Source organism: Bos mutus, chromosome X (genome assembly GCF_027580195.1).
Source record: "Bos mutus isolate GX-2022 chromosome X, NWIPB_WYAK_1.1, whole genome shotgun sequence".
Lineage (NCBI taxonomy): Eukaryota > Metazoa > Chordata > Mammalia > Artiodactyla > Bovidae > Bos > Bos mutus.
This window is the reverse complement of record NC_091646.1, coordinates 6,014,668-6,034,185: the sequence shown is the minus strand read 5'-3', so window position 1 is coordinate 6,034,185 and position 19,518 is coordinate 6,014,668. Positions and strand designations below refer to the sequence as shown.

General features: G+C 38.1%; 1 protein-coding gene across 1 annotated transcript in view; it reads right to left on the bottom strand.

Annotated features, from left to right (window-relative positions):
* LOC106701423 (teneurin-1-like) overlaps window positions 1-19,518 on the bottom strand; it is a 349,065-nt gene that overhangs the window by 71,173 nt on the left and 258,374 nt on the right. The window contains exon 4 of the mRNA XM_070366166.1: window positions 8,825-9,104. Within this exon, the coding sequence (XP_070222267.1) occupies window positions 8,825-9,041 (217 nt within the window). The 5' untranslated portion in view covers window positions 9,042-9,104. The remainder of the gene's footprint in view (window positions 1-8,824; window positions 9,105-19,518) is intronic.

The window sequence follows — 19,518 nt, the reverse complement described above, 5'->3', positions numbered from 1 at the left end:
GATGACACAGTAAATCAAGGTGACTCAGTGCCAAGGGAAGGTGAAATTCAGGGGCTGAGCCTTCCACCTTCAAAAGCTTTTCCTTGTAGCTTCTACTTTTAGTACTAAATCGTGTAAGATCTACGCTGCATTAGCTAGGGGGAGATGAAATTCCCTTAGCAGAGAATCTTAACCTATGGTCCACGGATACAGAAGGACTTCAAGCTTCCTGAAACCCTTGACATACATGGCTGATATAGTATATATGTGCATTTTTTTTTCTGAAAAAAGATTCAGAGCTTTGATCAGATTCTCAAAGCATTTAGTAGTCCTCTGCCCCTTTGTCCTCTACTGTGAAGAGCCATTACTCTGGGCATTAGGAGATGTTGATGGATTTTCAGAAGAACGGTATGATCTGATTTGTGTTTACAGAGATCACTGCTAACAATATGGAGGAGCGTCTGCAGTTCCCTTTTCATTAGAAGAAGAAATTATAACATATAGAGTAAATATCCTATCTCCCTCAGATATATTACAGAGTGGTGTCCCCCCAAATAAAGAATTTCCAACCTCAGTTTGGCACTCAATACTACTTGGAAATCATTTTTGCAAATGAGAACAAATATTTAAAGCATGGAGTACAGTGTGGCTATCATGTACTAGAGCTGCATCTAAGAGTGTAGATGGAAGAACATAGGCTTTAATGAGTCACGGATTTATATTTTAGCTCTGCTGTTTACTCAAGCTATATACTTCTATAATACAGGGGTCATGGTGCTTATCTCCACATCACAGGGTTATAAGAAGGACTAAAGAGAAGCAATATGTGAACCCACTCAGCAGATTACTTGACATGTTGTTGTTTAGTCGGTCAGTCATGTCCAGCTCTTTGACAACCCCATTGTGCAACCTCTTGAGCAGCCCACCAAGCTCATCTGTCCATGAGATTTCCCAGGCAAGAATACTAGAGTGGGTTGCCATTCCCTTCTCCAGGGGATCTTCCCTGCCCAGGGATCGAACCTGGGTCTCCTACATTGGCAGGTGGATTCTTTACTATCTGAGCCACCAGGAAAGCCCACTTGGCATATAATGGCCAATAATATTAATTGTCATTAATATTTCTGCATCTCCATCTTCAGTCCTGCCTCACCTGAGCTGAAGATATGTATGTATACTCCATCTTGGCCAGGTTGAAAACCTCCCTTGTTACTCATATAAAGCTCTTGACTTGATGCCCACTTTCAGCAGACAGCCTTCTTTCTCCTTTATCCAAGACATGAAATTAAATGCTTGCCACTCCATTTTGGAATTTACCTCCTGTATGAGAGGAAGCACTGAACTCTTTCAAAGCCTTTCCTTCTACCTGAGATTCTGAAATATTCTCCAATAGAGCCTTATTCCTGTCACTACATTCATTTGTACTCACTCTTCAAGTCCTTGTGATTTGGTGTCATTCTTTAAGATTATTGGAACTGTTTATCATCTTGAATGCACACTGCACAATGGAATCTTCTCGGGGATGTTTTTTAATGCCTGGGTCTCACCACTAAAAATTTGGATTTAATTGGTCCGAGGAGCAGTGTTGGCACTGGGATTTGTAAAACCCCAGGGAATTTTAATGTCCAACTAAGGTAGAGAATCTCTGGTCCAAAGCCAGCAATGATCTTCTAACGGCCTTTTTTTTTTTTTTTTTTTTTCTCGATTTTCATTCTACTTGTTGATTCTGAAGTCTTTGACTGTTTAGTCACCTCTTCCCACTGGAAAGCCTCTCCCCTTCCCTTTGATTCTTCTCTGACATCTCAAAACCAGCCTTTATCTTCTACCCATTATTTTAAATTCATAGGTCTCTCAGGGTATTATATTTGGCATTCTTTATTTTTGACTGTACATCTTCTCACTGGATGATCTTTTCTACTCTTGCTACTCCAGGAACCAGCTATCTCTAGATGATTACACACACACACACACACACACACCCAGATACCATTTCCTGGAACTCGAGATCTAAATTTGGAGCTATGTCTGCATACAGTGACAGCAGTGGGACCTAATGTCAGACTTCCTGGGTTCCAATATCCCAGTCCTATTACTTAATATCTCTGTAATACTGGGCAAGTTATTTAGCATCTCTGATTCTCACTTTACTCGTCTGTAAAATAGGGATAATAATGATCCAAACCTCACAGCATATTAGGAATATTAAATAACACAGTCCATCAAAAGTACCTTACTCAGTGACTGGTGCTTAATAAATGTTAGATGTTTCACTTATAATCATCATTATCATTCCACAAGCAGAATACATGGTTCTAGACTCTCATGCTGCTGCTGCTGCTAAGTCGCTTCAGTCGTGTCCGACTCTGTGCAACCCCATGGATGGCAGCCCACCAGGCTCCCCCGTCCCTGGGATTCTCCAGGCAAGAACACTGGAGTGGGTTGCCATTTCCTTCTCCAATGCAGGAAAGTGAAAAGTGAAAGTGAAGTCGCTCAGTTGTGTCCGACTCTGTGCAACCCCACAGATGGCAGCCCACCAGGCTCCCCCGTCCCTGGGATTCTCCAGGCAAGAACACTTACATATACCACTTTTGTAACATTAATCATACAGCAGTGCTGTAGCTAGTTTATATCTGCCTTCCTAAATGTCCTCTGAATTCTTTGAGGGGAAAGATTGCTTTTTGTTCATCTGTATCTTCAGAGTTTAACTTGGCAGACTTGGCACAGATAAGCAGACCACAGATAGGAAATAGGTTTCATCTCCCTTGCCAGCTCTAATTGATTGACAATGTTTGCACAGAATAATGTGTAGATAAGGATGTGAGGCCACAGTTGGGCTCAGCAGGAAAGAGTTCCACAATTTGATTAGGGACGTTTGCTGTGCTACAGGTAGAGGGTACAGTGCATAAATGCCATGGATATTCCATAGCAGTTTTAGATACTACATAAATAACCATCTACTGATTAACTTTTCATAAACAAATGATACTAGCTGAAAGACATGAACCAGGTGAAGTTGTTGCTAAATAACTTAGTTTTCTCTTATAGTTTAAAATTTTCGGTAGTCACTATAGATTTTTATGCTAGAAACTTGTGACAACTAGAAGCATAACATGCTTACAGCAGGAAATTCATCACAGGTAATCAAATGTGGTTGAAATTTCATTTTACAGGCCTTGCTACATTATATTACACCTGCCATCTGTATATGCCATCCCATATAAATACAGATTTGGAGACTGAATTCTTTCAAGATTTTTGTGGGAACTGTTATCCAAACTGTTTAGATATAAGCCAACAATAGTTTATACTACTGATAAGTGCTTGAAATTAGAGTCAAGATGTGCTTTTCAAATCTGGGCTTCTGTCTACGCCTTGAACCCACAAGTGGCAATACTGTTTGAGCAGCTTCTGCTGTGGGCTGAAGTAGCTTATTAGTCAGGGGCAATTAGGAGGAAAATAATAATCATCTGTGCCCATTTATTTCAAGACGAACTTCATTCACCTAGCAAAGTACCTGGAACACTGGACACTAAATGAATGTTTAATGCATAAATGAGTAAATGAAAAAATGGATGGAGGGAGGGATGGTGGAGGGAGGGATGGATGGATGGTTGGAGGGATGGATGGATGGATAGATGGGAGGATAGGTGGATGGAAGGATGACAGATTAGCTTTGCTTCCATGTAATTTTGGTAAATTCAGATTGGCAATTTTACTTTCTTTCCACCAGATGGCGATAATGTGAGATTTAGGTTTAGGTTGCAATACAGAAAGCAGAAAAACAAACAAAAACCGTATTAGGAGAAAGAGAAGCCACAAAAGAGAGGTTAAGAAGGAAGAAATGAAATGTTTGTGTCAGATGCAGTTCTCAAGAATCTATGATCCCGTGGGATTTTTAACAGCTCTTCTTCATACCATTTGTTATGCATGGGTGACTTTCATTCATAATTACTTTTCAGTAAAGCAGCTATATTCAAAACCAATCTTACTTATTATAAAAATCATAGGGCAATTCTCATAACTAAAATTATTATCTTTGATTTATATATCCACACATTTTCATTCATTTTATAATCATTTCTTAGTTAATTGATGCCTCACTTGGAAGTGAGGCTGCTTGGGAACAACTGCTAGCCTGTGTGCCTCCAGGAAATGTACCCCAGCTATTAGACCTGCCAAAAATCATATAAAATAAGCTTGCCTAAGGCTCATTCATCCTATTAGCAAAGAATTGTGTGTAATATTAGATTAGGGTCCATCTCTTAATTAGAAAGCTTTTGGAAAATAAGAAAACTGGTTTTAAAATCCAGTGCTCTGTGTACACAGTGGGGGTGGGGATGGGTTTTTGGCAAATAAAGATAAGAATATGAAGATTTAAAATAGGATCAAGTATTTACTCTTATTAATATTTCCCCAAGCAAGTCCTGAATTGAATGACACAGTAAGTTCCCTAAAAAGTGAAAAAAAACAAGACTCAGAAATATTTCATTATAAATATTGAATATGATATAGCATATCATTTGCCCCTTACTAAAGAAAATCAGAACACAAAGGCTTTTTAAACCTCCTTGCAAAACCTTGGTCACTGAACACAAAAGAAGCTGAAAAGGATTTTAGGAAAGCAAATGAAAGGAAACTAACAATTACTGAGTGTCTAAACACTTTCACATTTATGATCACAACTGATCCTCACAACAACCTCATGATGTACATATGGGAGGCAGTGTAGCACAGTGAACAATGGAAACTTTGGAGTCATAGACTTGATTTCCAAGGCCAACTCTTACTACTTCTTGGCTGTAAAAACCAGCAAGTTATTTCTCTCCGAGCCTCAGTTACCTCATTGGTAAACTGGAGATAACATCTCATCTCATAAGGCATTCATGAGGAGTAAATTTAAGTATCCAGTAGAGCCCTGGAACACAGCAGGTACTACTCAAGTTTTCTTTTATTATTATTGCTACTTTTATTTTTTCTATTGCGATTATGGTATTGATGACAATGAAGTCAACTCTGCAGTCAACTTTATAGGCTCAGAGAGCTGAGGTAACTTGCTTAAGGCTGCACAGTTAGTGAGCTTAGAAGGCATCTAGCACAGTGTCTGATACTATAGCAGGAGCCCAGTCAAACTTATGTTAACTTTCTTCTTTCCTATCTTAAAACTCAATGATTTTCTAAGAATTTTATTCCTTAAAAATAATGAGTCAGGTCACCTCTAGCTAGTTTGATGCAAGATGCTACCATATATTTGTGAAAATCAAGAACATTTTCTTATACATAAAGGTATACATGGGCCAAAATAACACAGAGGATTCCAGACTTCACAAAAAAAAGACAACCAGGGGCCCACAATTTTGCCTGATGTAGGTTAATTCATTTATCCTCTAAAGAGACACATATGTTCCCTCCTGGGTGTCTCTAAAGATCATGAAGTCAATGACAAGAAGACTAACTTTCTAAACTCTCACTTCCTGGATCTTTATACTTGACATAAGTCAATATAGCAAATGATGGTGCTAATTAAAATAGGTCGAAAACATGTTTATTTCAGTTCATGGATGATAGATTCGGGTTTTGGTCCTTAATTTTTTTCAGGTCTCACTCTACACATTCTCCCTGGGTAATCTCATCCATCTCCAGGCATCTCCTACTATATAAGACATCAGTGAACTCAAGTCTATTTATTTCAACAGTCCAGATCTTTCCTGAAGTCTAGACATACATTAACAACTGCTTGGCAGGAAAATCCACCTGGATGTCACCCAAGCAACTTCAACCTAACATGTTCAGAAAGAAACTCATTCCCTTTCAAACCCACTCCTCCTATTTTTCTTCTCTTGGTAAATGGATCACCATCCTCCCAGTTTTCTGACTTGAAATTCAGAATAATCTTTGACTCTGTTATCTCTTTCAAACTCGACAAGTAATCAATTACTAAGGCTTATCAATTCTACCACACTAATACCTCTTGAATATGTTTCTTCACCTCTACTGATACAGCCAGAGTTTAGACATTCATCACCATCCTTAGCCTGGGATAATTCAGTGGCTTCATAGATGGTCTCCCTGCATCCAATTTCCCCCAATTGCAATCAATCTTATACACTGCTGCTTACACATCTACAATACTCTTCACTTCTCATCCTAAAAATTATAAGTCATCATGAAATTCTCTATTACTTAAAAGCTTTTTTTAAAAACTGTGTAAAGGAAAAAATGGAACTCCTAACTTGGGCATGGAAGACTTTTTGTGATCTGATGCCATTGCACCAATTTTCATGTTGAAATTTTCATCATGATAAGTCTTTTCACAGTTTTATGCTTTTGCACCTGCTAACCTACCCTCTGGGCTTCCCTGATAGCTCAGTTGGTAAAGAATCTGCCTGCAATGCAGGAGACATGGATTCGATTCCTGGGTGGGGAAGATCTACTGGAAAAGAATCTGCCCTCTTGGAATGTCCTTTTCCTGAGTGTGTGTGTGTGTGTGTGTGTGTGTGTGTGTGTGTACAGTCACTCAGTCATGTCCAACTCTTTGTGACCCTATGGATTAGAACTCACCAGGTTCCTCTGTCCATTGGATTTCCCAGGCAAGAATACTGGAGTAGGTTGCCATTTCTTCCTCCAGGGGATCTTCCCCATCCAAGGATCAAACCTGCATCTCCGGTATTAGCAGGCTAATTCTTACCATCGTACCACCTGGGAAGCCCTCATCCTTTTCCTGGTAAACTCTTATTCAAATGTGAAAAAATTGATCAAATATCACTTTTCTATGGACCCTGATTCACCCATGTACTTCCATAGCAATTTATCTGTAAATGTACCTGCTACATTTAAGTGTAATGATTTGTCAGATGTCTATTTTCTCCACAACATTATGAGTTTCCTACAACCAGAAACTATCATGGTCATCTACATCCCAACCATCTGACTTGAAGCCTGACACATAGCAAGTGCTCAATAAAAGCTTACTGAATAATAATAGGCTATTAAAGAGAAATTAGGATGACATTTTAGAAGACAAACTTTCTCTCATCTCAAAATTTATTTTGAGCACAATGCATGCAGACAAAATCTGGCTAGGTCTTTATACTGACTCAATATAAAATCACTTATATTTTTAGAACAAACTGTCACCAGAAACGCATTCTTATTTAAATTTATAACATTATTAGGTCAAACACTCTATACACTGATTCTATAAGCTACAACTCACAATTATAAGTTCATATTCTGTAAAGACAATCTTATAGAGAAACATTGATGGTAATTACACATTGCTTAAAGCAAAATAGAGCCAAAAAAATTCCCATATGAAAATATTTCCCAATTTCCAGTCACGCAGAAGAAAAAAATTACTCATAACAAAGTTGCAGTCTTCAGCAGACTAAATAGGGAAGACTAAAATGAAGTTCTTGAAAAGACAGATATAAAACTTTTACCAAGTATGTTAAGAGCTAAAACATTAGTGCTTTTTTGCATTTCTTTTTCTTGGGGATGGTCTTGCTCCCTGTCTCCTGTACAATGTCACAAAACTCTGTCCATAGAGTGTCACTTGGACTGCAAGGAGATCCAACCAGTCCATCCTAAAGGAAATCAGTCCTGAGTATTCATTGGAAGGACTGATGTTGAAGCTGAAACTCCAATACTTTGGTCACCTGATGTGAAGAGCTGACCCGTTTGAAAAGACTCTGATGCTGGGAAAGATTAAAGGCAGGAGAAGAAGGGGATGACAGAGGATGAGATGGTTGAATGGCGTCACCGACTCAACGGACATGAGTTTGAGTAAACTCCGGGAGTTGGTGATGGACAGGGAGGCCTGGCGTGCTGCAGTCCATGGGGTCGCAAAGAGTCAAACATGACTGAGCGACTGAACTGAACTGAAAACATTAGTAACATAGTTAATCTAAATATTTAGTGTATATCTAAATGTTGGTATGAATATCTCAAATTTTGGCTCAATTTAAAATTTTTCTAATGTAAGATTTCAATAAAGCAATTTTCATTTGTAAGAATTTTACATGATCTGTGGTGATCCCTGAGAATTTGCCTTTCTAATAAGTCAGTAGGTGATTCTGCTGCTGGTGGACCAGGGTCCATGCTTTGAGAACCATTGATCTAGATAATCAAATCATTAAAAAAAAAATCTCCACACAGACTTATTGTTGTTTTTTTTTTTAAAGTAATCAGTGCCAACATCAGTATCTCTTTTTTTTTCCTATGAAGTGAAAATGGGGTCTAATACCACTTCTCTATCATCTGAAAAGAAATAAGGAAATCATATTTCTATCTACCTGTTGTCTACTTATTAGAAACTATCTTGTCAATCTACAATTGAGAAACTAAGGTTGTCCAAAGGATATGCCCCACACATGGCTTCCCTTTGGACTATGCTGCACAAGGTTTCAGCATTCTGTCGACAAACTTTCTGGACCTTTGCTTGGTAGTCTCCACTAACTTTTTACAGCTCTTTTTGATGCTGAAGATTTATTTGAGACTTTCGTCCCATATAGGCAATGGCTTGAAAAGCACTTAGCTGTTTACTTTTCCTCTTACTATAAATTATTTATCTTTCAATCTGTAAATGGCTATTTGTAGGATTAAGCAAATTTTGAATGCTCTGATAAGAGGATTGTTGCATGCAAACTCATGCATAATCCGTAAAAAGCACATGTAACCTACAACCACAGTTAGGATTGGCATATGAAACAGATTCACTAAGCATATGTAAGAAGTACGAATTGTTAACCAATTAACATCAGCAAATTTGTTTCCAAAACATAAGTTTATGCACACAACCCATTCCCCAGTGAGAAATCATATTAGCTATAAAAATCCAATAAAAACATACCTTGGGTAGATTTCTCGACTTCTTTCCTCGTCCTACTCTGGCTATTGTAATTCATCCTCAGCTCTTGGTTATATTCATGCAGAGTTTCTCTGGAGTTGTATGACTGTCTTGGTTTTCTTCCATCTTCACTCTCATCGGAAGAACTGGTATAAGCTAGGTCCATTTCATGCTTGACTTTTGACAGAGGCTGGTAGGGTTTGCAGTCTGTTTGCTCCATCTCTGACGAAGCAAGCTCAGTTTCATGAAAAAAGGAAGAGGAACTCCTTCAGTGTAAGCAGTCCTGAAAGAGGGATGGAAAAACACAAGCTTGCTTAGATTTGTCCTTTTGCAAGAAAATGCATCTGGCAGATTCACAATTGGTCCTGATAATACTGTCAAAGGAGGGGAGCCAAAGACAAGCTGCAGGACACGAAACTAGCCTGGGGCCATAACAACACAGTGTTCCATGCACACTTCATCCAGCATTTAGGATTAAGCTGGAGGTAGCAGTATCAGAAAACACTTAGGGTTAAAAAGAGACAGCCTTCAAAAATATTTGTAACGGAATGCAAATAAAGGACTGTGTTGTTCTACGGTGTGTGCATGTTTTTAATGTTAAAGTCTGTGGTCAGATTAAAAATATATATATAAGATTTTCAAGTGGCCAGAAGTACAAATATTAACCCAGCACATCCTACATTTGAAATGAAAACTGGTAAGAGAACTACATTCACAAAAAAACACGTTCTTGCCTCTGGTTTAATATTGCATTTAAGAAAGGGGCTCCGAGGAAGAGAATGAATCTGAGTTAGAGAGGCTCATGAAATAAAGTGTCCTTAAGGGGGACTGAGTTCTTTGTGTTCATATTGTGGCTTCTGTGCCTCGGGCTTGCAGAGCATTTTTAATGAGTTAGGTGGTGGTAAATTTTTGTTCTTCATAGTACCAAGAGGATATAAACAGCACTTATAGTGAGTATAGTGGTGTAGAAACAGCAGGATCTAAATCGGGTTTAGAAATAGAAATTTAAAACTTCATGATAAATCATTGAAAGAAATCCCCTTCCCCACAGAACGCTGAGCTAGGAGTCATAAGGCTCTTAAGACCAGTAGAGGCATTATCCCCCTTACTGAGCACAGAGCGGTTTGAGCAGCTCAAACACCATCTGAGATGTCAAAGCCTTCTGAAAAGTTTTAAGTCCTGTAAACATGTGCTTATCTTCATTCTATATATTATTTTATCATCATTTTCCTGCACTGTTGCAACTTTGCAACTTGGCTCTTTCATACAATGTTAAAGAAACTTAGCTTGAAACCAAACAAGGCCATGATTTTATTTTGCAGTGAAAATGACTCCCTGATTTTTCTTCAGCTCTTCACCATATGCATTTTCAAAGAAATCTACTGACATCTGGATGGTGGCTCCTTTGTCACGTACAGTATCTCACTTTTGGGAATTTCTATCACATGCATAACAAAAAGAACATTGAAATCACTCTGTAAAGCTGATAGATTGACTGATGAGCATTCAAAGGTACACAATGTTTCGTAGCATGAACAGTTGCACTAGTTGAGGCCTTAACCACATATTAAGGTCCTTGAAGGCAGACTCTGAGTCTTATGCATCTTTATATACCCCATACCACTTAGCACTACTCTAGGCACATACATAGTAAAAACTATTTAACTCCTGAACCTACAAATTCCGTAAGTGGTCTATGGAGGCCCCTTGTTTGCTTGAATTGATATCAGAGCTGAGCATCCTTGGAGAGAAAGCAGATAAATGAATATATACTGGTGATTCAGCAACAATCTAAGTTCATGCCTTCTTACATACTGAATCTAAAATCCTCAATTCACAGCTCCAGCCTAGGTCCCTCCCCTGTGCCACAGACTTGAGTATCCAACAGCTTTCTCAAGGTATCTACTTAGATATCTAAAAGGTATCTCAAATGTATTGAGTTCAAAACTGAGCTCCTGATTCCCACCCCTTCCCCACACTTTCTTTCATAGTCTTCTCTTTCTTGGTAAAAGGCCACTTCATTATTCTGTTTGCGCAAGCCACAGACTCTGAATTCATGCTTGATTCCCACCTTTCACGTCCCACATACAATCCATCAGTTCCACCTGTTGGTACTACCTTTGAAATATATCCAGAATCCAAAGGCATCCTCTACTTCCCCAATACCACACCAGAATTATTGCCAAAGCCTCCTAATTGATCCCCTGGTTTACACCATTGCTCCCTTATAGCACATTCCTCACACTCCAGCCAGAATGAAGCTTTTAAATCTAAGCCATATCATCTCTTTTTGGCTCAAAAGCATTATTGGCACCTTCAGTTCAGTTGCTCAGTCATGTCCTTTAAAATAAAAGCTGAAATTCTTACAATGACCTAGGTGAACTCCTACAATGTCTACCTCTACCCACCCTAACCTCTCCAAACTCATCCTTTGATATTTCTTCCTATGTCACCCATTCCAGATGTATTGGGTTGGCCAAAAAGCTTGTCTGGGTTTTCATAAGGTGTTATGGAAAAACCCAAATGAAGTTTTTGGCCAACCCAATATTAGCCTCCTTGCTGTTTCCGAAAATACCAGGCACAATTCCACCTCAGGGCCTTTGCAACCTCTCATTGTAAACCACTAAAAAATGTCATTTCTCATCCTCCTTCCTGTCCTTCATAGAACTTGTCACTAAATGGTATACTGTATATTTTATTTCTATATTGTCTGCCACATGTCTCTCCCATCGAAAATGCAACCTCCATGAAAGTGGATATTTGTTTTTGTTCTATTCATTTCTATATTCCTAAAATGAGCACAGTGCCTTGCATATAGTACACGTTTGATCAATATCTGCTAAATGAATTGAATAAACCAATGTCAAGACTTACATCTTCCCTGGTGGCTCAGAGGTTAAAGTGTCTGCCTCCAATGCGGGAGACCCGGGTTCAATCCCTGGGTGGGGAAGATCCCCTGGAGAAGGAAATGGTAACCCACTCCAGTATCCTTGCCTGGAGAATCCCATGGACGGAGAAGCCTGGTAGGCTATAGTCCATGGGATCGCGAAGAGTCGGACACGACTGAGCGACTTCACTTACTTACTTACTTAAGACTTATAGAAGGGTCTAGAGAAAATGTAGAAATGAATAGACCATAGTCTCTGCACCCAAGGAACTCACAGTTGTAATATAAGTGATAACAAACAACTCTACTACAAAGTAGAATGGAATAACTCACAAAAAACAAAACAAAGTTCTATCTAAGTGTTAAAGATGAAGGTATCGGGAAAGGACTGCTAATTTGTTCACCACCACCACCATCATTACAACCAATGAAATTCCAATGAGCATCTAAGGGAAATTTTAATCTCTTTCTTTTCAAGTTCCCATAGCATGTTCTTCAGAAGGTAGGCAGTTGTCTGGATTTTAGGCCTTGAAAGTGAAAGTGAAAATGTTAGTTGCTCAGTCATGTCTGACTCTTGGCTGCTCCACGGACTGTAGTCTGCCAGGTTCCTCTGCCCATGGAATTTTCTAGGCAAGAATACTGAAGTGGGTTGCCATTGCCTTCTCCAGGGGATCTTCCTGATCAAATCCTGGGTCTTCTGCTTTACAGGCAGATTCCTTACTGTCTGAGCCACCAGAGAAGCCCCTTGATTTAGCTACCAGTGTTCTTGCCTGGAGAATCCCAGGGACGGGGGAGCCTGGTGGGCTGCCGTCTACGGGGTCGCACAGAGTCGGACACGACTGAAGCGACTTAGCAGCAGCAGCAGTGCACCATGAGATATGTAACAATAACAGACTTCTGAGATGCATCATTGCAGCTGAAGATTGGACTTTCACCCAGAAAAGGAGACATTAATAACATTTATTTCACTTCACTTTAACCAACACATACAGTTCTTTGTTTATTAAAGACTGAAAGTTTACTGAGCAGGGGTGGAGAGCTATTTTCCACATAAGGTCATTGATAATGGAAAAATAACAAACAAGAATCTTATAATTAAAAAAATAATTAAATGTTTATTAGCCATCTGTATGTCTTCTTTGGAGAAATGTCTATTTAGTTCTTTGGCCCATTTTTTGATTGGGTCGTTTATTTTTCTGGAGTTGAGCTGTAGGAGTTGCTGGTATGGGGAGGGAGGAGGGAGGAGGGTTCAGGATGGGGAACACATTTATACCTGTGGCGGATTCATTTTGATATTTGGCAGAACTAATACAATTATGTAAAGTTTAAAAAAATAAAATAAAATAAAAATAATTAAATGTTTAATAAAATGTCATAATATGGAGATAAATAGGTATTGTTCTACTTTCTAAACACACTTCCCAACTCTTACTTGCTCTTTCAGTGAAGTCTTTGGTTCACTTGCCTGGGATTAACATAGCAGAGATATGGTCAAAATAATGCTCCCTGTTAAGTTTCAGTTGGTTATAAACTTACGTCACTCAAACCTGTCAATTTAAATTTAAAAATGAAAACCATTTAACTTCTAATGCCTAACACTGTATTTTGGTCACTATGATTTATCATGTTAAAATCTCTAGTTTTACGTATAGAAATTTAGACATTCTTCTTCCCCTCAGTATATGTATTTGCAACACGAAAATGAGATGAGGAGAGAGAGTGAGAGATGCCTATATCCATTTTAAACCATTCTTAATGTTCTCATCACAGCTATTCACAGCTATAATCATCGAGTATAGCCTGGAAACAATCTTACAGGACAAATTGGTAAAAAAAAAAAAAAAAAAAAAGAAAGAAAGAAAGAAAGAAAGAAAAAAAGAGAAAATAATCCTTCCCTGCTCCCTAACCCTCAACCACATTTTCTTCTTAAAATTTACATCAGTGGACCCAGATGGCAGAAAATACATTCCAGTTCTCTTTAGACACATGATATGGAGGCATATATAACTGTGTGCCTAGAGCTGTGAAAGTATATAATAGAGATTTACCCAGGTCTTGAGAGACAGAGCTTGACATTACTCACAACTAGTTTACCTTTTGAAAATAAAAAGTGATTAAACATTAAGAAAAATATTAATGTTTTAAATGTAACAATGTTTGAAAACACAATACGTCTGAAAAGATGCTGTTCTAAATATGCCATGGTAAAGAAAATGCTCATATTTGCTTAATTGACTTTTTCATTCAGTGCTCAACATGGCATCCTGGAGGGCCACTGACAAGCCAATGTCATTTAGACATGATGATGATATTGTCAACTCATAGAAAAACCAAATGTACATATAATGCAATTCACACCAAAATATTTTTTAATTTCTCAATTATTTTGATGAATAATAAACTTTAAAAAAAAGCAACTGTGTAGGTAAAACACATGCTCCTATGTAACAGACTAAAAAAAAAGAAGTCAATTATCTTTGCTACTGCAGAAGATTCATCCTGATAGATCGCAGAGTATAAATTCAAATGTCACCACCTGCGGTTTACCCTTGTGTTTTCCACTTTCTACTTGCTAACAAGATAAACTTCAAGGTGACTTCAGAGGAGACCCAAGGAGGTTCTTGTGTATTTCTTTAGTCACCATAAGGCTAGGGAGAGACAACTTGATGTAGGGAAATTACTGGCCTTGCAATGGTAGGATTATCAAACCTCAACGAAGCAGCAGCAGCCACAGCAGTGACTACCTCACAGCAGGTATCACGCCTACCAGTCACTGTCCTAAATGCTTTCACATATTAAATCTTTTCATTCTTACAGCACTCTATGAGGTAGGTACTATTTTTATAGCCATTCTATAAAGAAAACCAAGGAACAGAGCAGTTAGGTGACTTGCCCAAGGTCACACAGCTAGTAAGTAGCAGTACAGCTGAGATTTCAATTCATACAATCTGTCTCCAAAGACATCACTGTTCCACTTTATCTTTCAGAAGAATACCGGGAAGAGTGGCCTAAGGTACACAACCTTCCCCTCTCGGAGCCTCTAGTTTATCTCAAGGTCATAGGAGATTAGATTATCTCAAAGAGCTCCTCCAACTCTAAAATCCCATGACTATATATGAAATTGAAGGGAAATTTACATCGACTGACCCAAAAAATGGTCGGTATATTCAAAGCCAACTTTGCACTCCCCTCCCCTCAGCTCCCTTTTCTTCCTTTCCTATCCCTTTCCCCAACCCTTCACACTCATTCCAGTCTACTATAGAGTACTGTAAGTAAACTATTGCTTTTGAATCCATGAGTCTGTGTATACATGTATGTGTTGAACATAACCTCCCTTCCTTTTTATCTACGCTGTTATTTTCTTTCCATATTTTGTTCTTTAGCATATGGCTGCCCTCTCATATTGGAAAACAGATCTGTCCTACTCATAGGAACTGTTCACAAGTTTGGGCTTTCACTAAAAAGGCTCACTCCACCCTAAAGAAAAAAACAAAGCACATTACCCAAGGAAAATAGGCCTTCTTAGCACACCAGACAAGAGGAAATGGGAGTACCAAGTACCTGGAGAACACCTAGCAAAGGGGGATAGTACTCTTTGAAATTATTATAATAATTTGTCTTTAATAATGACCTTTTATTTTAATGGAGATTGACTGATTCAGAAAACATTGGACTTAGGAAGTGAATGTGAACTCTTGGCTGATTCTTTTCTCATCTTTGTTTCTCCTAAGCAAACACTTAAGTACTGAACTGTCATGGTGGGTGAGAATAGCTTTAAAAGTAGCACAATTGCTTGAGGGAGAAAGCTCCCCTATAATCTTACCAGCCAAGTAAGAGTTACTGCTGTCACTCTGGCCCATTTCCTTACAGTCCTAATGTACAAATATATTTTTTCATGTTCTTTATGTCTCTGTAGATGTTTTTCGTGTGTTTCTGTAGAATTGTGTAACGATCATTTTTAATGGCAGTATAGTAATGGATGTATCATAATTTACACACCCATTCCCCTATTATTGGGTATTTACATTCTTCCCTTTCTATTTATAAGTATTATAATTGGAGGCATATAAAAATAATACGAACATCTTCAATGTTTTTTATTATTTCCTTAGGGTAGATTCCAAGAAGTTGAATTAATGAGCCAAAAGGTTTGAACATTTTTGTGGCTTTGGAGGACTGTAATGATTTACACTGCTGTCAGCCATGTGTGGGAACACTCTTCTTCAGCTGTACCCTGACCAACTTTGAGTATTTCTTTTTAATGTTTATTTGAAATAAGTAAATGAAAGGATCTTCTTCCTTTAATTTGCATTTCCTTGATTATTAGTGAGGCTGGACATTTTCTCTGCATGTGTTTTCTAGTTCTGTTTTCTCTCTTGTGAACTATTTATGGTTTTTGTGTCTTTATAGACTGGGAACCTTACTGAGTTTTTTAAAAATTAAACTATATTGGTACAATAAAGCAAATAAATTAAGCCTTTATAATATTTGCTGAAACTATCTTTCATAGTTTGCTGTTTGCCCTTTTTATTTTTCCCCTTTTTAGATGAAGGAACATTGTACTAAGAAGAAAGCAGGTCAGTGGCTGGACAGAAATCAGTTGCTTTAGATGTTTTAGAAAAATGACCAACTTGATAAAAGTAAGAGTCTTTCTGAAAAAAATTGTTAGTATCTAATTACACTCCAACTGTTTGATTGACTTCATTTACTTACATACCAAATAAATTCTAGTTTGATGGAAGTACATTATTTTTTTTAAAATACCTATCAATGTGTGTATGATGATATCATATGGCTTTTGTAACCGAACTGGCCAAGTATTATGGGGTTTCATGGATACTGTCATAACATTCTAGTAAATACAAAGAGAAGTAAATCATCATTTTTCAGGAGACAGGCTGAGAATTTTACGTACTGCATATGGGTCTTCTTATCCAGGAAATGATACCTGTAGAAGTAGACTGCTTTTGTGATACATAGATATTCCGTTATATCAGACATAGCACTCAAGAGTTGAAATGAAATTCTGTCTACTTGTACTGGTTTACATGAGCTTGTTTAACCTGTTTTATTAGTGCTTTCAAAATCCAAAAAATGGGAGCATGAAAGGTCCCTTCTGGAAAAATATTCCTCCAAAACAACTGATTTGACTCAGTTGTGAGAACAGCTGCAGTGGATTTCCTCACAGCGCCCCGGCAGGCGCTTTAGGCCATTTTGAAAGAGAAAAATGAAAGTCATTTAATTCCACAACTAAATAGTGATGATTAATTAATCTCACATCTCTTCCTGTTTAGGCTCTGTTTCCCACCCCCCTTCCCAGCTTCTTGTATCTATTTGTTCTCATTATTTTTGGATAAAAACTCTAAACATTTTTATGGATACGGATGCTAGATCACATGAGGCAAGCAGGGAGAGAGAATGGAAAAGGTGGTGGTGCTTCCAGGCTCCACAAAAACACTCTAACCTGGAAAATGATTTTAAAAGAAAAAATCAAGAATTGTAGACCAATTATTTTGGGCACTTACTCTCATTTTATATTCTCCATTGCTACTGAGGAAATTTGGACTCTAAAACTCACACACACAGACATACGGTCAAAGTTCTTGGGAACTGGAACAATATATATCATAATTTTAAAGATTTATTGAGTGTTTCATAATATCCCATTAGATAAATGGCAACAACTTACTTAATGCCCAAATGAGGGCCCAGAATCTCTGGTTCATATTTCACATTTAATGAGCAGGATTTTTTTTTTAATTGTGTATTACTACTTCTAAACTACTTTTAGAAAAGGCAGAGGAACCAGAGATCAAATTGCCAACATCCACTAGATCATCGAAAAAGAAGGAGTTCCAGAAAAACATCTATTTCTGCTTTATTGACTATGCCAAAGCCTTTGACTGTGTGGATCACAATAAACTGTGGAAAATTCTGAAAGAGATGGGAATATCAGACCACCTGACTTGCCTCTTGAGAAACCTGTATGCAGGTCAGGAAGCAACAGTTAGAACTGGACATGGAACAACAGACAGGTTCCAAATAGGAAAAGGAGTACGTCAAGGCTGTATATTGTCACCCTGCTTATTTAACTTACATGCATAATACATCATGAGAAACGCTGGGCTGGAAGAAGCACAAGCGGGAATCAAGATTGCTGGGAGAAATATCAATAACCTCAGATATGCACATGACACCACCCTTATGGCAGAAAGTGAAGAAGAATTAAAGAGCCTCTTGAAAGTGAAAGAAGACAGTGAAAAAGTTGGCTTAAAGCTCAACATTCAGAAAACGAAGATCATGGCACCCAGTCCCATCACTTCATGGCAAATAGGTGGGGAAACAGTGGCTGACTTTATTTTTCTGGGCTCCAAAAATCACTGCAGATCGTGACTGCAGCCATGAAATTAAAAGATGCTTACTCCTTGGAAAGAAAGTTATGACCAACCTAGATAGCATATTAAAAAGCGGAGACATTACTTTGTCAACAAAGGTCCATCTAGTCAAGGCTATGGTTTTTCCAGTGGTCATGTATGGACGTGAGAGTTGGACTGTGAAGAAAGCTGAGTGCCAAAAAATTGATGCTTTTGAACTGTGGTGTTGGAGAAGACTCTTGAGAGTCCCTTGGACTGCAAGGAGATCCAACCAGTCCATCCTAAAGGAGATTAGTCCTGGGTATTCATTGGAAGGACTGATGTTGAAGCTGAAACTCCAGTACTTTGACCACCTGATGCGAAGAGCTGACTCATTTGAAAAGACCCTGATGCTGGGAAAGATTGAGGGCAGGAGGAGAAGGGGACGACAGAGGATGAGATGGTTGGATGGCATCACCGACTCAATGGACATGGGTTTGGGTGGACTCCAGGAGTTGGTGATGGACAGGGAGGCCTGGCGTGCTGTGGTTCATGGGGTCGCACAGAGTTGGACATGACTGAGCGACTGAACTGCACTTAGCATACTTCTATACCTTGGTAATTTGAAAATAATAATAAATCTCTGAGTTGTACTGACGTCTATCTCCAGCACACCATCTTTTCTGAACTCCAGCAACTACCTAAAGTAATTTCAAATTGTCTTTCTCTTATAACTTCTCAATATCCTTTGTGGTAGATTATGTAAATCAGCTAAACACTTAATACGGGGACAATCTTCAAAAAAATTGAACGTAACAATGTATAAAAGTCTTTTTACTCTTTGGAGAAGAACAAGAGCTGCTTATTTCCCCTAGTAAACAATCATATTCAATTCATTTTTCTTACAATGAAATCCACTGGGGTTCTGTAAATTTCATAGTAATTTTAGCATTAACACACTTATCCAAAATGTAGCATCACATTTAATACAGTATCTTGAAAAGTAATAGGCTTTAAATATGATATTAAACAACCAGAGATATCAATTTCTTTCATCGTTTGCCAATAGCAAATATTAATCATAGCTTTCTATTGCTATCCATTAGTTCATTGAAATTTGTACTTTATCAGTAACTCTATCAAGTTTCATGTAAAACAACTGGGAACAAAAACATTTTCACTGCTCACTACTTGAACTTCATTTTCAATTATGTTAAGTATTATGTGGAAAAGGAGCTACTCCAATTAACATAACATATGCTACAAACATGTAGACGCTTTAGTGACTTAATTGTAGAGGTGGATACAGGGGTTAATAATAATTGCTGAGGTTTGCACCAAGTATTTTGCTCCTTTGGGCAAATGCTAACCATTTCAAAGGCAGCAAGCTATATTATAATAGAAAGAGCCCTATGAGAGAATCCTAAAATGTATGTTCCAGACCCAGCTTTATGACA